Below are 20,661 nucleotides of genomic sequence, written 5' to 3'. Positions count from 1 at the left end.
CAGGAAATTCTTCCTTATCAAAACCATTTATGAAAAGAAAAAGTTGGGACATTTTGGATGAAAATAAGTGAAGTTCCTAAAATATTAAACCATCACTGACGTACGTTTACCCAGTGTGTATCAACGCTAAGACAGCTTAGACACAATCAAGTTCAAGTTACTTCCATCTAATATCTACCGAAAATAAATTATTTAGTACAATATGTTAGTTCCAAATAATGGTTGACGGCTCATCTGAAACTCGGTTTGAGAATATTATTAAACCACCCACGCTTATCTGTAGACTTAAATGTCAAATTTTATGTACAGATATATAATATATACAAAAGACAACTCCTAACAGTTTAATACGAGACAAGCTGTATATTGGTAGTTTTTTAGATGTGAATATGAGAACAATTGCATTATTCCAACAGTGCTCGTATAGTATAACATTGTAATTAAATTGTATACTAATAAAAAAATGCATATTCCAATTTTTATAAATAATTGACAAAACAGCCGCAAAAATCAAATTGAGTTGTTCTGTGTATTTAGGCATGATACAACCAAACAGAACCATGTCATTTTGTCACACAGTCATTCTTTGTCAAGCGAATAAATATTTACTGCTGCAATCGTTTCCTTGTCCTTCGAGTTAAACCGTTGGTTCAGAGGGCAAGGTCGTCGTATTAAATTCAAATCAACCCGTTCATCGTCTTAGGCGATAATGCCTACACACCATCAATCAATAGGACATTTCCAAAAAAAACCAAGTGATTCAACACTGACAGGAATGTTTACCCGTCTGATATCCGGGTAATAACCTCTCAGCCTGTTCAACAACTGCCCTGATTGTCACTGCTAGTATTACCGCGCCACTTCGCCCGGTCGGGCTCTAGTTTGATTCGACAAGATAGATTGTTTTACCATAGTAGACACTCACCATTTGCCAGAGAATCGCTTCATAACACTGCTGTTTTCACCAATATAAGATAAACCTACCTAAAATGGTAGAATAGAGGCTGGGTTCTTCTCTGCATACAGGGGGGCACGGGTGGCCCAGTCGTCTAAGGCGCCGCGATTCGCTGTGCAGGGTTGCGTCCCTTGGGCACACCAGAAACCTATGATTGTGGGTTCGAATCCCGGTTCGGCCCGATTATGTTTCTAGGTTTGTCAGCACCGTAACCGCGCTCATGGGTTTCACCGAAGTGGTAAACGTCCGAGACCTGCATAACTTCTGGCTGACACGCCGTGTACTGTTAAAAACGGCGTTATAAACCCAACTCACTCACTCACTCACTCTGTAAACAGACATACGCTTGGCCTGTATCTATACGAGTGAGTGAGGTTTTTTTAACGCCGCTTTGAACAGTATTCCAGTTCTATCACGGCGTGTGGGATGAAAGTGATGCAGGTCTCAGATGTTTATCACTCTGGTGAAACCGGCGAGCACGGGTATGGTGCTGACAAACCTAGAAACATAATCGTGGACCGGGATTCGAACCCACGAACATAGATTTTTGGCGCCCTCAGGGGACGCAACTCTGCACAGCAAAACAGCCTTGACGACTGGGCCACTCGTGTTTTGAATGAAACTATTAAGTATATCTTCCCCACTTTTTATTATAAAAACGTAAAAGTCCTAAACACGTTTGATTTGGGGGAATACTGTGGGTAGTAAGGCTTTGCTCCGTTTAAGATTTATTAACAATCCTATGCCTATCTAGCATGTCTTGTACACCAAAACACATTTTTACAGTGTGTTTGTTACATTTATATCAAACTAAACATTTGATAGTGCCTACCAACATGTTCTTTATAAGAATAACCCTAATGCATGCAAATTATATCAAATATTTTGCCAAGTTCCAATACAAACTTAAATCATCTAATTTGTCCCCATAGCCTTGTTCTTTTCAACTTGTAGACCATACTTTGATTCTTATGTGACATCCAAGAACTCAGCTGTGCAGTCATCCCTACAGCTTGTCTGCCTGCCGCGTGCCTAGCCGATACACTGCTCGCGTCCGGTGTCAAACCCCTGAGCGACCTGCCTTAGCAAGGTATGACCCAATTTAGGTTTGGTTGACCAACGTTAACAAGATGTTCCGTATGATTATATGTGATTGATACAGCTGTTTGTGTCTCTCAGGTATGTATGGCTGGAGGCTACTTGATATTGATACATGTATTCTAACAAATGTGACAAATGAAATTTCATTTGTCGTTAGTGACAAACTAAAAAAAAAGAAAAATCCCTTCTGTTATTCGACCAACGTCAAACTTCCGTTGACCAAAGTCGCCCATACCTACTGAACCAGTAAGGTATAGGGTACTCCTAACGACGACATCGTGGGTTTCATTTATTGATAGTCATGAATAAAAGCATTTTGATGAATATGATCAACTAGAAATTAATAGTATGTACACTGTAAAAATGTGTTTAGATCCTAAACACAAACTTAAACACGGTACTGCTCCCTAAATTTGGACATGTTTAGGATTGCATTTAATGGGGATACAGAAGTGTGAGTGAGTGAGTGAGTGAGTGAGTGAGTGAGTGTGTGTGTGTGTGTGTTAGTGTGTGTGCTGGGTTGGGTGGGGTTGGGTTGGGAAGCAATTTTAGCAGTATAAATTTAATTTGGATTAACTTGTGGATGAGTGGTGGTAACTGCTAACTCAAGGGTCTGTCGTAATCAGATACACTTTCATCGTCAGCTTCCTGTATGAAAGAAATACTACCAGTCATACTGCAACAACATATTTATGAAAGCATAGATTTTTACACTTCGGCGGGATACGAACCTGCAACTTATTGATTTGTAGTCCTTCTAGGTGACAACTGTGCTACGGAGACTGTAGACACGAGTCAGTTTTCCTAGTCATTAACCGAGTTGGGTTAAGTTGTAGACCATAATTAATGTTACTTTCTGCTGGTGTATGTGTTATGCAAGTACATGTGAATCTGATTTGCACATCTAATTTCAATATATATTATGCATCTTAGCCATATTTGATTTTTTTCCTAATGATATGCACTTTATTGAAAGATGCTTAAATCCTAAAATTGGAAACACGTTTAAATCTTAACATGTTCAAACATATTTAGAATCTAAACATGTGTTAACGTGTTTAAATCCTGAACATTGTGTTTGTTTTGTTTAGACTGCGGGACGAAACATTTCATGTGTTTCAACCTAAATGCATTTAGATAGAACACATCATATGTGTATTCCGTTTAGGACATTCCTAATCATGTTTAGATATAAACAGGTCTTGTCTGTGTTTACAGTCTAATCACATTTTTTTACAGTGTATGTATTCTGATACGCGTCAGGAAAATTTAACTTTGGGCTGATGATAAAAATACCTGAGAGTCAATCATACAACTTTAATGGAGACTTTGCATCTCTGATCGTCTACGCGTTGGTTAGAACTACCGTATTCTTTTACATGCAAAAATAAATAAATAAATAAATTAAAAATAATCTTTTTACATGCATTAAATAGAAAAGATACAATAGCAGCTAGCACACGTTGACCTCCTGTAGTTGTGTTATAGCAATACAAATGGCTGGAGTGTTTCTCCATCTCGTGGCAGCCTTTTTGTATTTCTAATTCTGCGGTTTAATTCGCGTACTGCCCTTAGTTATGCTTTTACTAATGAAACGTACGTACTGATTCCAGTGTCCCTGGAGACCTACCGTTGCCTGGCTACGTCACTGAAATATGGCGCCACCTCTAACACTATTTGACATCTACCATTAAATACCTGTGTATATTATGTATGTAGAATAGACTAAACTCTGTGTGGGTGTTAAAGATAACGGTTTGCAGTATATTCCAATACTTTCGTCACGTTTTGACGCAGTTATTCTCAAAGACGTGATTGTATACATTGATTGTATATTGATTCTCATTACTAGTACGTCATTGACGCCGCTCTCGGCATCAGTTGTCCACTCACTTTCCCTCACAGCCATCTGCGACGTCAGCAACACTGCAACACACACCAATGCTCAGAGTCAGGTGGAATCTTACATACACTTTAAACAGTTATGGAGTCCCGTTTGTCACGATTTGCTATGGTAACGGCCAATTACTGTTTATTGTGGTGTATTAAGAAAGCACAAGGAATAAGGGAAACATAGTACTGATAAATGTATTATTAATAAGGTTCAGTGCTATGATGCACTCCCCAGAATCAAAATAGAAAACTCGGTTATTCTATTCGAGTAGTGTTTTCACAAATCTTGTAGCGACTTCATAAAATGATATTCATATCCTAGCGTTTCCTTTCAGTCACGATCTAGTCAAAAATAAAATTAATTAAAATACTGTATACGTAAACTATCATCGGTGTGTGTAGGTACGAGTCTAAAGATATCAGTTCAGAAACGGTTGGTTGGTTAGTTTGTTGTTTTACGCCGCACTCAGCCAATATTTCAGCTATATGACGGCGGTCTGTAAATAATCGAGTCTGGACCAGACAATCCAGTGATTGATATCATGAGCATCGATCCACGCAATTTGGATCGATGACACGTATCAACCAATCAGCGAGCCTGACCATCTCGTTAGTTCAGAAAGGGAAACGAATGACGCCTTTACAGTACATAGCAAAGAGTCGGTATTCGGGTAGAGTAAATCAGATGGATATTACTAGTCGGAGCAAAGCCTCTTATTAATTATGTACCACCTATACGCACATTTAGCACAAAACATATTCAAATCCTGAAATGCTTACAAACGGGTATATAACTGGTCGTGTGTGTTGCGTCGCGTGATCTTCATTCATATGTTAACGGATTGTAACTTGAGAGGCATTTTATATATTCAGCTATTCATAAACCGGCACACTATTCATAAACCAGTCCATTAATAATAGTATATATATAGCGACATTTCATAAACCAGTCAATTATTTATTTAACGACTATTCATAAACCAATCCACCAGCCTTTGTTTACGTTTCCATCAACGAACCTTGTTTTTTACTGTGAGGCACATTCCAAAATTCGGCCAATACCTTGTAATTAATAATAACCCGACGAGGAGCGCTTTTATGTTTCTGATTTTATTATGTATTTCTGTTTTATTTCAGGGAATGCATTTTTAAATATATTATGTATAACCTGTTTATATATGGTCTCTTGCAATTGTTTTAGAATGGCTTGTGTAGTTTTATCATAGATGTATATTATTTTATGTATATATAGCTGTACATGATGTGTCTGTCTGTCTGTCTTCCAATGACCTTTATACAGTAAACTACGGTTATAACGAACACGCTTATAACGAACTGACGGATATAACGAACTTAGTTTTTGGTCCCGACTATTTGCTGTAGTTATGCTGTATATATGCTTATAACGAACTTCGGTTATAACGAACTAAAATTAGTAGTCCCTTTGAGTTCGTTATAACCGTACTTTACTGTATAACAATTCTCCGCATATACCCACCATCAAAATGATACATGAACCGGAACGTCCCATTGTCAGAGAGGAAGCTGTAAATACTTTCGTCAGCCATAGACATCTGGATCTTCTCGTCCTTCTTCGTATAGTCTCGGCAGAAATAGGTGCCCATGTCACCTTGAGAAAAACATGGATTCTTTAAAAAACGAATCTTGTAAGTGTCCATCTGTGTTAACATGTTCTCAGACAGAGTCAAGAACGATGAAAGAAAAACACGAATCGTTAAAATCTGGGAAGTGTGTTTCCGGTGTTGATGTGATTGCGGTGGGGTATGGAAGTAGTGAACTTGACTATATCACTCTAACTTACTAACATGCTACATTGTCCATAACTGACACACGTTTTTTTGTTTATTGTTTAGCGCCAATATTCTAGCTGTACGACTTCGACCTGTAAGTATTCGAGTCTGGACTAGACAAACCAGTGACTGCTTAGGTGGATCCAGAGGGGGGCGACTCCCCTTTGAAAACCAAATGTAGTATTTTGTAGGCAGTAAAGGTGACTGAGGGAGGATTTCGATATTTTGGATCCTCCCTATTTTGGATCCGCCCTAGAGTGACTGTTGTTATGAGAAATGATCCATGTCGTGGGGATGCCATGTCACAAATCCAACTGATCATGACCTCCGGGTCCATTTGTCGCCTCCTTCAAGCATAGGTTAGTGGGGACCTAATCTAATCGGGTACCCAACGTGGGTATACAGTCTCTCTGCCACTGTTCACACAACCAGAGCAATCATGATGAACAGCCCAAGGCTGAATATACATAAGGAGATACGGGTTGGCAAGTGGTCTCAGGTTCGCAGAGCCAAACCAATGGCCAATGGTCAGTCAGTGTCACTGCAGTGGTCAACGTCTAAAACCTGCATCACTTCGCGCTTTCCTCCCACTTGACACAACTGAAATATTCACCAAAGCGGCGCAACAATCACTCATACAACCGTGAATACGTCTTCAGCATCCCATTCTTGTCGTAAGAGGCGACTATGCTTGTCGCAAGAGGCGACTGGCGGGATCGGGTGGTCAGGCTTGCTGACTTGGTTGATGCATGCCATCGTATCACAATTGCGTGGATTGATGCTCACGATATCAATCACTTGGCTGTATGGTCCAGACTCGATTATTTACAGAGTGCCGTCATTTAGCTGGAATATTGCTGAGTGCGGCTTTAAACACGAAACAAACAAACACACATTCACTTATTCATTCAATGAGCATAATAAACATAGGATAAATAAAGTTCTCATATATCATTATAGGGACAACGTAGTGACAATAGTACAATGTTTCAGTGAAACTAAAAGAATATTGATCATGCTCGAGGGTTTCACCAAAGTGGTCAGTGTGCAAGACCTGCATCACCTCGTGCTTTCCTCCCACATCAAACTGAAGCACCGTGATAGTTGCAATACTGTTCAAAGGGGCGTAAACTGAACTCACTCACTCACAAACAAAGATCCACAGAGAGAGAGAGAGAGAGAGAGAGAGAGAGAGAGAGAGAGAGAGAGACAAACATAGTAGCGCGCACAAACACACACACACAATCTTTCGAATTCCGAGGCAAATGTCTCTGACTCTGTAAATGCTTTATACAATACATGTTTGTTTCCATATACCGAAACCTGGGCACTTTCTGCTATTTTATCTGCCGTCGGATTCCTTCAGGGATTGACATTCACATTGTGGAACAAAGTAATTGTACTTTTAACACTAAATGCTTCGTTAGTACAGAGAACGCTAATTTGAGTATTTTTGCCGGCAAAGTGGTTGCACCGCATCGATCAGAGGAGTATTTCTTCCACATCTTTTGATCCGATGTAATGGCTTAAAGTAAGGTAATGACCTTGAGTCAATTTACTGTCTCTGGTCAGGTGGCCTCTGACGGTTTATTTGTCCAGAGGCTGTATTTATAGATGACCGAGATCATTTCAAAAGATTTTGATGAATCGGATATGTGGCTCATTAAAATCTCTTCCGGTGGTTCTTCCGGGGTTCATTTTCAATCACGTAGTACCCTCACCAAAGTAGTGGGTGTCACAGCAGGAACGCAGAAACACAGTAACAACAAAACGGGAAAGCAGTAACGAAGCAACAAAGCAAAGTAACAACACAGTAACGTAGGAACACAGTAGCGCAGCGACACAGTAATAAAGCAACAGGAACACAGTAACGAGAACACAGTAATGCAGCAACACAGTCGCGCAGTCATGAAGAAATGCAGCAACACTGTCACGCAGTAATGCAGCAAAACAGAAGTGCAACACAGTAACGCAGCGCAGTAATGAAGAAATACAGTAATGCAGCAACACAGTCGCGCAGTAATGCAGCAAAACAGAAGTGTAACGCAGCGCAGCAATGAAGAAATACAGTAATGCAGCAACACAGTCACGCAGTAATGCAGCAAAACAGAAGTGCAACACAGTAACGCAGCGCAGTAATGAAGAAATACAGTAATGCAGCAACACAGTCACGCAGTAATGCAGCAAAACAGAAGTGAAACACAGTAACGCAGGGCAGTAATGAAGAAATACAGTAATGCAGCAACACTGTCACGCAGTAATGCAGCAAAACAGAAGTGCAACACAGTAACGCAGCAACAGTGTCACGCAGTAATGAAGAAATACAGTAATGCAGCAACACACTCACGCAGTAATGCAGCAAAACAGAAGTGCAACACAGTAACGCAGCAACACAGTCACGCAGTAATGAAGAAATACAGTAATGCAGCAACACACTCACGCAGTATTCCAGCAACACAATAGTGCACCACAGTAACGCAACAACACAGTCACGCAGTAATGAAGAAATACAGTAATGCAGCAACACAATCACGCAGTAACCAGCAAAACAGAAGTGCAACACAGTAACGCAGCGCAGCAATGAAGAAATACAGTAATGCAGCAACACAGTCACGCAGTAATCCTACGACACAATAGTGCAACACAGTAACGCAACAACACAGTAAAGCAGCAACACGGTAACGCAGGAACACAGTAGCACAGCTATACAGCAACATAGCAACGCAGCAACACGGTAATGCAGCAACACAGGAACGCAGTATTCCAGCAACACAATAGTGCAACAGTGGCAGCTTGATATGCGAGGGAAGCTCGACGTCATGCAGGCCTAGACGTTTACACTTTAAATTTGTTGAAACCACGAAAGTACACATATGGTCTTGATCAACAAAGAATCTTGGATTCGAACTCATGTCAACTAGGATTCTGGCACGCGTATTGGGCGCAACTCTGCTGGCATACCAAGGGTCATAATCGAGCCGAGTCTTCAGACTAAAACACGATTAGCGGATTTTGCCGGCGCCTGAAACCACTGAGTCACTCCTGCCTTTTGAGCTACAAAAGTCTTGAAGCGGTCGTTACATGTACACTATGTGCTGACCGCAGTGTACAATTTTCACCAACTCAATACGGTTCTGCTAACCTTTCCTAGCCTGCTTGATGTAGAGAGTGTGGTCAGCGCCGATGTAAACTCGGTTCTTCGACTCGTCGTCATGCATATCCAGTTCAACCTCCTTGAGAGCGTACTTTCCTGATGTCCTCTGTCGAGTCAAGCGATACCATGCCATAGACACAAATTTTGTTGTTTTGTCACCACTGAAACCATAGATTATCCATTATCATGACAAAGAACCGTTTTATATAGTTTTCTATTCCCTTTAGTCTGTCATACAGACCCTGAAACAAATATATCCAATACAGCCCATGCAAGTCTATAATTTTGAGCAAGTCTAGATTACAGCAGTATCAGTATCTGAAAATGAAGAGATTTTATTATATTTCATAACTATAATTTAACAACTGTTTTTATCAGTATAAGGTGTTCATTTCCGAGATTAGGTGTCAGTCAAAATTCCCTTCTGCCACTAGCATCTTTCCGGAAGGCTGGAATGGTTGAATTTGTTTAGGCTTATTCAATAAACACTGTTACCTTATTCGACTTAATAAGCGCCCCGCTCTAATAAGCGCCCACGGCGATATTTGCTAATATATTGGCTAGTGAACACTCCCAATAAGCACCCCTTCCGATTGATCAATGTACACAAGACTTATTTATTCGCGCATAATACGCACTCGTGTGTTATATGCACCCTTAATTATGGGCAATTAAATTCTGGAAAAATATGTCTGTCGTATATAAACATTTCAGGCTGTCAGCATAGACCACGAATTTTATCTTTTAACTCTGTTTTTCCCACCAAAATAATATTCTAATAATGGTCTAGTAATATTTGTTGTTTAACGCCACACTCAGCATTTTTCCAGCTATAACTGGACAAGACAATCAGTGATTGATATAATACGCAATGATCCACGTCGTCGTCTCACTTTCTGACTCACATTTATAATCTGTGGTTCAGTTGCCACGTGTACTGATGTCACTATTGCTCAGTTCAATAATCGAATAATATATACATGTACGTTTGTTTACTTTCAATACTTTCTTTAAACAATTATTAAAAACATAACATTATTACACATTATAGTCACCAATCAGATATTTATCCATCATGAATCATATATATTTTACCATCATTCACTATACAAACAGGAACTTACTTTAAAATGCAAATTTCTGGAAAATACATAAAAAGTATGAAATCTATACTATCAAGGAACATCAATGATTCATTTGGAACATCAATGATTGATTTAGAACAAAACGATTATAGTCAATGATATTATGACCATCATTCTTGATATTTCAATTGATGATGAATACCAAACATTTGCCCGTACCCCGGGGCAAATCCGTTTTGACCAATAAACTGCCCCACCGTCCTTACCAATAGTGGCAGGTGAACTGAGTGGCCTCCCCTTCCTCCACCATGCTGACCAACTGTATGGGCAGGTTATTAGCACCTCGTCTCATCATTTGGATATTCCTAAGACATCTTGGTTGTTTTCTCTCTGCAGAAGAAAAGTCCACGAAACTCATTTTTCATTAAACAAGTCAATCTGGGAATGTCACTGGGAGACCTGTGAAGATCCGGGTTAGAATAGGTCTTAAGCAACCCATGCTTGCTGTAAAAAGCGACTATGCTTGGAGTCAGAGGCGACTTACAGGATCGGGTGGTCAGGTTCGCTGACTTGGTTCATGCATGTCATCGCTTCCCAAATGCGTAGATTGATGCTGCTGATGATAATCACTGGATTGTCTGGTCCAGATTCGATTATTTACAGATTGCCGTCATATAGTTGGATTACTACTGATGATGGCGTTAAACAACAAACAAACAAACAAACAATGTCACTGGGAAGGGTACATTGGTATTAAAATGTATGTCTATTTTGTAGGTTGCTGGACAGTCAAAAGAGGTTTCACTGTATCTGCCTACTTAGTTATTTCCTAAAACTGAATTAAAAGTTCGTTCTTTTCTCATTTTTTACCAAGTTTAGGGTTGATTATACGGTAAAATATCTACAATAGTCCTGACGAGGTCTAAAAGCAATATTTACGCGTGAAACAAGGTCTGTTATTACATTTACATATTATATCTGTATTTTCATTGGACGAGAAAGGGTCAAATGACCTTCCTTAAAACATGGTATTGCCCGAGACACACCTTGCTGTGCAGCGATCACAAGTGATATTGCCCTGCGTGATTAAGCCAATGGACTCACAGAAGAGAAAAAAATTAGCCAATGAGATAGTGCGTAACGCAACGCTTGTTGTGCATCATCTCCTGTGAGCTGTGTCTATTCGCACGATATCGTGTACATAAAGAGAACATATTCCACAATGTACACGATATCGTGTAAATAACAGACAATTTATCACAATATGCACGATATCGTGTAAATAACAGACAATTTATCACAATATGCACGATATCGTGTAAATAACAGACAATTTATCACAATATGCACGACATCGTGTAAATAACAGACAATTTATCACAATATGCACGACATCGTGTAAATAACAGAACTTTAACCATAATATGCACGATATATCGTGTAAATAATGAAACATTTACCCTAATATGCACGAAATCGTGGGAATAACAGCACACGATACTCACACGTTATGGTATCACGGGATATATTATTCGATCTATCAGCAGCGATTACGAACATTTTATACAAGTACATGTTATCTTTGTTTGTTTTTTCAGATTATGATGAAGATTTTATTTTTGTGACATTCTGTGACTTTCCGTAACATCTGATTCAATTATTGTAGAATTCGAAATATTCTTTTTCTTTTGTTTTATTATGTAATAAAACAATTATTGACCACAATATAAAACATGATATTGCCCTCACGAATGGTCAATGTGTGATAATTGTTATATAAAACGCCGCACTCAGCAACATAATGTAAATATTCGAGTCTGAATGAGCCCGGTTCCACAAGCGATCTTAGCGCTAAGATGATCGTAACTCCCATACTTTAACATAGGCTAAAGATAATCGTAACACTAAGATCCTTTTGTAGAACAAGACCAATGACCAGACAATCCAGTAATCGATATTGGGAGCTACGATCCACGCCATCGGGTTATGATGACACGCATTCAACCAAGTCACCGAGCCTGGCCACCCAATCCGTTTGGTCGCCTCTTGAGACCAGCAAAGGTTGTTGTGGACCATTTATAACGAGGAATCTCCACGGAGTTTAATGTCAGGTTCAGCGAGGGCAATCACAAGTCTTGCCCCACATACAGACTGGCGGTTGAAGCCGCGGTGTGTGAACATTACTGGAGTAATATTCACCGAGGCTCTGAATGTAGCCATGCGCTTGATGGTGCTCTTCGCTATGTTAACAACTAGAACACGATGAAATATTCATGTAACTCTGTAGCATTGTCAGAAATGATTGATTATATCAGGTCGATATATACCGGGCTTTTAATGATCGAGATACGCAACATTTCTACAAAACAATAAGATGGTCTGTGAATGGTGTCAGGATATTTATATATTTTATAAAAGTCTGAAATCGATGAACTTTTTACGGCTGACTGATGGCGAAGGTGATACACCCGCCATAGCAACCTATTCATGTCAATCTTTGTGAAATGTCGGAAAGAACATTTACTTCCAATGGCTAAATATTATGCAGTTGTGTTTGTTTGTTTGCTTGTTGTTTAACGCCGTACTCAGCAATGGCCAGCAATATCCCAGCTGTATGACGGCGGTCTGTAAATCATCAAGTCTGGACCAGACAATCTATTCATTGACATCATGAGCATCGATACACGCAATTAAGATACGATGACATGCCAGCGAGCCTGACTACCCGTTCCCGTTAGTCGCCTCTTACGACAAGCATAGTCGCCTTTTACGGCAAGCATGGGTTGCTGAAGACCTATTCTACCCCGGATCTTCAGGGGTTTACCACAGTCATGACATGTATATGTCTAGAATCACTCTGCGAACCCTGGTTCACCCCGTTTAACTTTACAGCGTTGTCAGCGCCATACCCGTAGTCGTGGGTTTATCCAACGTGGTAAACGACTGAGACCTACATTACTTCGGGCTTTCCTCCCACATTAAGCTGACACGCTGTGATATAACTGGAATACTGTTACAAGCGGCCTTAAACCCAACACACTCTATACCCACTTAACTGCCATTAATTGAAAGACGCTAATCCCAAATGTTAATCCCTGTGGGCACATTTCCTGTCAGCGAACATGACCGAGCTCTGTTACTATTTCACTTCTAATTGCTATTAATTACTATGCTGTATATTTGATATATTACTCCGTGTCTGTTGACCCCCGCTATATCGTGGGTTTCAGCACAGCCGACAACCTTGAACTCTGATTCAATACAGCCCCGGCAAAAATTGCCACCAAAGAAAAAGCAATACAGGGATTTGCAGAAGCCTGAATCTACTTAAACACAGACTGCTGACATGGATGTCTTCTTTTTATGCAGATGCTGCCTCCCACCTGCTTATATTATTATGAACTGTGACAACTGTAATAAAAATGTGTTCAAACTGTGACACAAATTGTTAAAGATTGTTATATATGAATAAACATGACATGCGCCTATTTCGTCTATTTTTCATTTCCTAATTTGTATTTACTCAAATGCTTGTAATCACATTAAACTTCTTTTGTTCTGAAAAGGCAGCCAGCCCGACAATCCTTATATGCATCACCCCTTTGTTATATAACATCACAAAGGTCGATGCCATGGTATTGAAGCTACCATTAGCCTAAGGAGGGGTTGGCTAGTTGCTCCGGGCCACACCACAGCCACTACTACCACTATGTGCTGACCTGGCACATGGGTCATATGTATTTATGTATCATATGTATAAGAAAGAACTCAAAACATTTTTAACGGTTACGGAGATATAAACGTAACAGCCGGATACAGATGCTCCATCACCGTTCTCATGCCGCAGAAGTGAGACACCCAAGTAGATATTAACAAGTTACGTGAAATTTCACAAACTACTTGGGTAGTCAGTCCAGATCTGAAGAGGTCATGGTTTGACGATGTTTTTGGCCACTCGAGATACACACACGAATACACATGGAAAGGTGAACGTCATCCGATGTCTAACACCACCACCGCTACTCCTACTACTACTTGCGTGGATCGATGCTCATGGAACCAGACACAGGATTGTCTGGTCCAGACTCGATTATTTACAGACCGCCCTCAATTAGCTGGAATGTTGCTGAGTGCGGCCAAAAACAAACAAATAACTATTACTACTACTACTATTATTATTACTACCAGTATTTTTTACTTTTTTGTTGGCGAAACCGCATTATCAGTGGTTCATATTGGGAAAGGGAGGTCACTCTAATTTCAAACGGGAGCTATCACCGTTGTTTTCGTATTTGCGAGAAATGGCGTCACCCACGCTGCACGTTGTTGGTCCAGCTATTAAATGCCCAGCTTATCCCTGAGGTAAAACGTAAGGTAATTAAATGTTTGAATGCATTATATATTTATGTTTCCATCAGTACATCTTCTAAGATTGGTTTAGTGGTGATAACCATTTTCTAACATGTGGGCCCACATCTTTCCCGTCATCTATGGTGATCGAAACAAGTGGGCCCACATTTGTATTTCGCCTAGCTTCGTTAGGTTGTTTCGTTAGTTCTGATAATCAATCCCTAAATGTGGGCAGACGTTCTTCCGTCATATTGATTGCAACAGGAGGGACCACATTTATTAATCGCGAAATTCTACTTAAATATTGATAATCATTTTCTCAAATGTGGGCCCACATTGTTCCCGTCATATATGGTGATCGAAACAAGTGGGCCCACATTTGTATATCGCCTAGTGGCCGTAGTGGGTAGACGTTCTTCCGTCATAGTGATTGCCAAAGGAGGGACCACATTAAAAAATCGCTAGCTTCATTAGCTTGGCTTACTTATAACCATTTTCTAAAATGTGGGCCCACATTGTTCCCGTCTTATAGTGATCGAAACAGGTGGGCCCACATTTTTAAATCGCTGGGTTTCATTAGGTTGACGAAGTCATTTAGGCTATATTGGGCTCACGTTTGTCATTATGTGACATTTTATATTATTCATATTTTGTAATATTGATGGGAAATATCTTTATAAATCATTTCGTGTGACATTTATTCCATAAAAGGCACAAAAGTCTTTGAAGTTTGAATAACTGCGTCATAGCTGACCACACTAGTTTTACAAAAATAGCTACCAAGCAAGAAACTTAAATCTACTTCAAATTAAATTTAATGAGGCAATACCACTCATTCTACTTTTTCCAATATAACACATCAATCTAATCATAAGTGTTGGTGGCGATATAAACCTGAACATATGTCTACACTTGAATTGATCTCTGACATGATACAAGCCTCAGACGTTTCCGAGAACTTGTTCCATAAAAGGAATAACTCATGAATATTAATGACCCCACGACCTAGTTTGGCGATGTTCGTAGAAGTGAGTTCTGCTGTATTGCCATCTTATTTGTACATTTTAATCCAATTATAAGTCATAATACTTATTCTAAATAGACAAATTATGAGTTCGTTATGCGGGTTTGTTTGCGTAGTATATATTCTCAACAACAAGTGCGTTTAGTTTCGAATGTGGGCCCACCTCGAACTTTCGATTAGGCAAACGGAGTTAGCTCCCTTCTCGAACCACCGATAATGCGGTTTCGCCTTTTTGTTTGTTGTTTAACGCCGCACTCAGCAATATTCCAGCTATATGACGGTGATTGATGTCATGAGCATCGATCTACGCAATTGGGATACGATGACATGCATCAACCAAGTCTACTACAACTACTACCGCCAATATCACAAATAATAATGAGTGAGTGAGTTGGTTTAACGCCGCTTTTATCAGTATTCCAGTTATATCACGGCGTGTCAGCTTAATGTGGGAGGAAAGCCCGAAGTGATGCACGTCTCAGACGTTTACCACTTTGGTGGGACCCACGAGCACGGGTATGGTGCTGACAAACCTAGAAACATAATTGGGGCGAACCGGGATTCGAACCCACAATCATAGGTTTCTGGCGTGTTCAAGGGACGCAACTCTGCACAGCGAATCGCGGCGCCTTAGACGACTGGGCCACCCGTGCCCCCACAAATAATAATGATAATAATAATAATGATAATAATATTACTCTACAATTAGTAGCAGTAGTAGTAGTAGCAGTAGTAGTAGTAGTAGTAGTAGTAGTAGTAGTAGTAGTGGTGATACATGAAAGTATGAGCAGAAAGTTCCTTGCAAACGCTGAGGGAAACATGTTAACCTATTACTTATAAGTGCAGCTAATAAGTAGTAGTAGTGATAGTAGTAGTAGTGGTAGTAGTAGTAGTAGTAGTAGTAGTAGTAGTAGTAGTAGTGATACATGAAATTATGAGCAGAAAGTTCCTTGCAAACGCTGAGGGAAACATGTTAACCTATTACTTATAAGTGCAGCTAATAAGTAGTAGTAGTAGTAGTAGTAGTAGTAGTACATGAAAGTATGAGCAGAAAGTTCCTTGCAAAAGCTGAGGGGAAACATGTTAACCTATTACTTATAAGTGCAGCTAGTAGTAGTAGTAGTGGTAGTAGTAGTAGTAGTAGTAGTACATGAAAGTATGAGCAGAAAGTTCCTTGCAAACGCTGAGGGAAACATGTTAACCTATTACTTATAAGTGCAGCTAATAAGTTGCCGGTCACTGATGTAACAAGGCAACAGCACAAGGACACAGTCGTCAGGGACAAGGGTGAACCAAACTTGGTGGCTGATGACCACATCTTGGTCATAAATACATCAGAAACAAGTCCATTTATAGTGATGTCGGCAAAAACAGTAATCACTGACGTCATCACCTTCCCTCGTCTGTGGAGTAGTTCAGTGATAATCCACTACACAGGGGCTGGAGGCTGCAGGGGGTGGGAAAAACCCCGGCGGCTGGTCGGGACTATTATATAGGCTAATTGTGTACATCCTTTCCTCACCAAAACTGATCTCTTGTCTCCCGCTCTTCCGTCTCCTCCTCTCATGTCCTCCTCCTTTCTCTGATCTTCTCTCTATCTCTGTTTCAGACAACCAATTATCTGAAAATAAATATCGTTCGATGATATTATTAATTTTGAATGACATGTTTTTCGTCATAAGATGCCGGACAAGTTGTGATGCCTAGGCTATATTTGTGTCAAGTTGAGATATACTGTATAAAAAGAGGGTAAAATAATATGCAAATGACACATCGATTTAGTAGTACATACAACGTCTTTTATGGATGGAAAACCGCCCGTGTTAAAGGTCTAATGAGTGAGTGAGAATGGTTTACGCCGCTTTTAGCAAAATTCCAGCAATATCACGACGGGGGACACCAAAAATGATAAATGAAGTGGGCTTCACACATTGACCCATGTGGATGCGTGACGAGCGAACGCTTTAACCGCTAGGCTACCCCACCGCCCCAAAGGTCTTATAACTCAACTACATGTATATCAGCGTTAATTGTAGAGTAAATAGCATTTTGCGCCGCTTGTTATAGTAATATAGTACAAACAACACTATCAGTGATGTTGGCTTACTGTTTGTATATATACCGTATTCGACGTAATAAGCGCACAGGGCGCTCTCAAAATTAGAAATAGGGGGCTCTTATTAGAATATTATTTTGGTTAAAAAAACAGAGCTGAAAGATAAATTTCGTGGTTTATGCTGACAGCCTGAAATGTTTATCTACGACAGATATATTTTTCCAGAATTTAATTGCCCATAATTAAGGGTGCATATAACACACGAGTGCGTATTATACGCGAATAATTGAGTCTTGTGTACATTGATCAATCGGAAGGGGTGCTAATTGGGATTGTCCACTAGCCAATATATTAGCAAATATCGCCGTGGGCGCTTATAAGAGCGTTGCACTTATTACGTCGAATACGGTATATCAGACTTTGGGCGTGGCGAAAAAACGCTTGCACTACTAGGTTACTTCATGAGGTTTAGGACACACCTGTTCCATTAAGTTCAGTCAAGACATACCAAATACAAGATTTCAGGGAAGATATTGTAAAAAATACCTATATCTTTGAAAAAAACCAGAATGTTCAGAATGTTCCGTTATACCCAGATACGTTTCCGTATCTTTATGCTGTATTCCCTAATCCCTATAGTTCCACTTCCCAATCGATTCTATCACATGTGCTCGGGGATTGAAAAATAAGCCCTGAAAAATGCTCACACCGACTTCAAAGTACGATCATCAAAACCACAACGTTTTTATTCATCTAATCACAGTAAAAGACAAATTACCTTTATCATCCTGCAGTCGATCGTGATCGATAGTCGACGTGAAGACAATCCTGTAAGATTCCACACCTGCAGCAGATCAGAGCCTTTGTACATCTATAACATGCTGTTGATAGAGTCACGGTGAAGGAGGCCTACTGAATCGAGATATCTAGGCACCATTTTCTCGTATGATAACGATACAGGAAATATGTAACAGCGATGACCAAATGTGTCACTGCTTCTTGTGGAAATATGTGAAATGTTCATTTCCTTTTTCTTCAAAGTAAAATAGTTTTATGACTGTAAGATTTGCAGTAGATTCAAAGGGGTTTATATTCAAGAAAAAGGTTCCCATTCGATAGTTTACGCTCGCAACTGTAGAATAGGTCTTCAGCAATCCATGCTTGTCGTAAAAAGCGACTATGCTTGTCATAAGAGGCAACTAAAGGGGTCGGGAAATCAGGCTCGCTGACTTGGTTGATGCATGTCATCGTATCCCAATTACGTGGATCAATGCTCATGATGTCAATCACTGGTCCAGACTCGATTATTTACAGACTGACGTCATATAGAATCTAGCTGGAATATTGTTGAACAACAAACAGAAGGGACAAAAAGAAGTTATGAACCCTATAACTTCCTCTGTTATTTAGAATGGCAGTGTCCACTGCGATTTTGTTTGGAGGGCAGCGTTAGAAATTGGCACTAGTCCTGTAGTCCTTACCAAACTGCCCAATACTAAAGGTATGCCAAGGACTAGTAGAAATTGGTCCATTTTAATGGTTTTGCTATATGTTATCATTATAAGGACAAGTGGACAAAAACTGTTAGTTTCTAACCCTGGAGGGTGAATGAATGGGTGGGTGAGGACACCAGACACGGAATTTCTGACAGTGGGTACTGGTAGTGCTAATACTTTAGAAACCATTCTGATATGGCCGATAAACAGATAAGGATTATGAAACAACATGACTGAGCACTTGAAATTCCACATCATAAACAACTTACCCTGACACCAAATGCTCGCAAACAGAAAACATTGTACAAATAAAATCATTCCAGTGAGAGACCGCTAATCGATCCTTCTCTACACATGTTCATGGCAGCCATTTGCATTTGTTTCTGTGCTGTGTCCACGGTGACGCAATAGTTACGTGACGTCACACATATAGTGACGTAACGCAGCCTCATTCGCACATTCATTGGGTCATTTAGGCGACATCGGCATTACGAAAGTTGTACTTGTACGATAAACAGTTACAGACAAAACCAAAACTCGTCTCCTAGTCCATCGGCCAATTTTACGAAATAGGAAATACTTCAAAATTTGTATATAATTTTAAAAATGTATTTTGGAAAAAGGAACTGCTTTCCCTCTAATATAGACTGTGCGTATGACGTTATCAATATCCTGGGAATCGACAGAGATCGAGGTCAAGTTAATTTCCCCGCTGCTACATCACGACACCTGGGTCCTGGGGGTAGTTTAAATTAGTGGTTAAAGCGATCGCCAAAGGCCTGGGTTCGATACAAGACATGGGTAGAGAGCCATTTTTTAAGTCCCCCCTCCGTGATATCACTGGAATATTGCTAAAAACTGCGTAAAACCATGCTAACTCAGGACCCGTGAAGATTCCGGGGTAGAATAGGTCTTCAGCAACCCATGCTTGCCTTAAAAGGTGACCATGCTTGTCGTAAGAGGCGACTAACGGGATCGGGTGGTCAGGCTGGCTGACTTGGTTGATGCATGTCATCGATCCCAATTGCGTGGATCGATTCCCATGATATTAATCACTGGATTGTCTGGTCCAGACTCGACTATTTACAGACCGCCGTCATATAGCTGGTATATTGCTGAGTGCGGCGTAAACAACAAACCAACCAACAACCAACCACGACAGCCGTATTCAATCGAATCAGGACCAGACAAACCATGGTTGACAGCAGAAGCAGCGACCAACACTGTCGGTCTACGATCGATGACCCTATTAGCCAGCTCACACATTGACACCACCGATGATAATGTACAAGCACTTTTTTAGACTGGGAGTTTCACGTGGAATGCATGACTATGCAACCCGTGAAGATCCAGTCTAGAACTGGCCTTCAGCCACCCACGCTTGTCGTAAGAGGCGACTAACGGGATCGGGTTGATGCATGTCAACGTATCCCAAATTGTGTGAGTCGGTGCTCATGATGTCAATCACTGTATTGTGTGGCCCAGACTCGATTATTTACAGACCGCCGTCATATAGCTTGAATATTGCAGCCTTAAACAACAAACAAAGAAAACAAAGCATGACTGTGCGCGCTCATAAGCTGAGTGTTAAAGATTTTATTGATTTATCACCCTTTGCAAGAAAATTAGATGCAAAATGTCTTTCAACACTGAATATTGACATTCACGTACCAGACAAAAATTTCATGGCATCCGGAATACAACTCAACATGGCATCCGGAATACAACTCAACATG

At 40.2% G+C, this 20,661-nt stretch overlaps 1 protein-coding gene across 1 annotated transcript in view; it reads right to left on the bottom strand.

Moving 5' to 3' along the window:
• Positions 1-19,324, bottom strand: part of LOC124140587 — a 30,698-nt gene extending 11,374 nt beyond the window's left edge. Inside the window, exons 1-7 of the mRNA XM_046508236.2 lie at positions 19,195-19,324; positions 18,208-18,273; positions 16,896-16,994; positions 10,266-10,389; positions 8,903-9,075; positions 5,448-5,579; positions 3,950-3,982 (exon numbers count right to left, since the gene is read on the bottom strand). Of these exons, the coding sequence (XP_046364192.2) occupies positions 3,950-3,982; positions 5,448-5,579; positions 8,903-9,075; positions 10,266-10,389; positions 16,896-16,994; positions 18,208-18,273; positions 19,195-19,243 (676 nt within the window). The 5' untranslated portion in view covers positions 19,244-19,324. The remainder of the gene's footprint in view (positions 1-3,949; positions 3,983-5,447; positions 5,580-8,902; positions 9,076-10,265; positions 10,390-16,895; positions 16,995-18,207; positions 18,274-19,194) is intronic.
• Positions 19,325-20,661: the final 1,337 nt, after the last annotated feature.

This window comes from Haliotis rufescens, unplaced genomic scaffold (genome assembly GCF_023055435.1).
Source record: "Haliotis rufescens isolate VD_foot unplaced genomic scaffold, xgHalRufe1.0.p SCAF_6, whole genome shotgun sequence".
In the NCBI taxonomy this organism is placed as follows: Eukaryota; Metazoa; Mollusca; class Gastropoda; order Lepetellida; family Haliotidae; genus Haliotis; species Haliotis rufescens.
The sequence above is the reverse complement of the archived record's forward strand: the minus strand, read 5'-3'. Positions and strand labels throughout refer to the sequence as shown.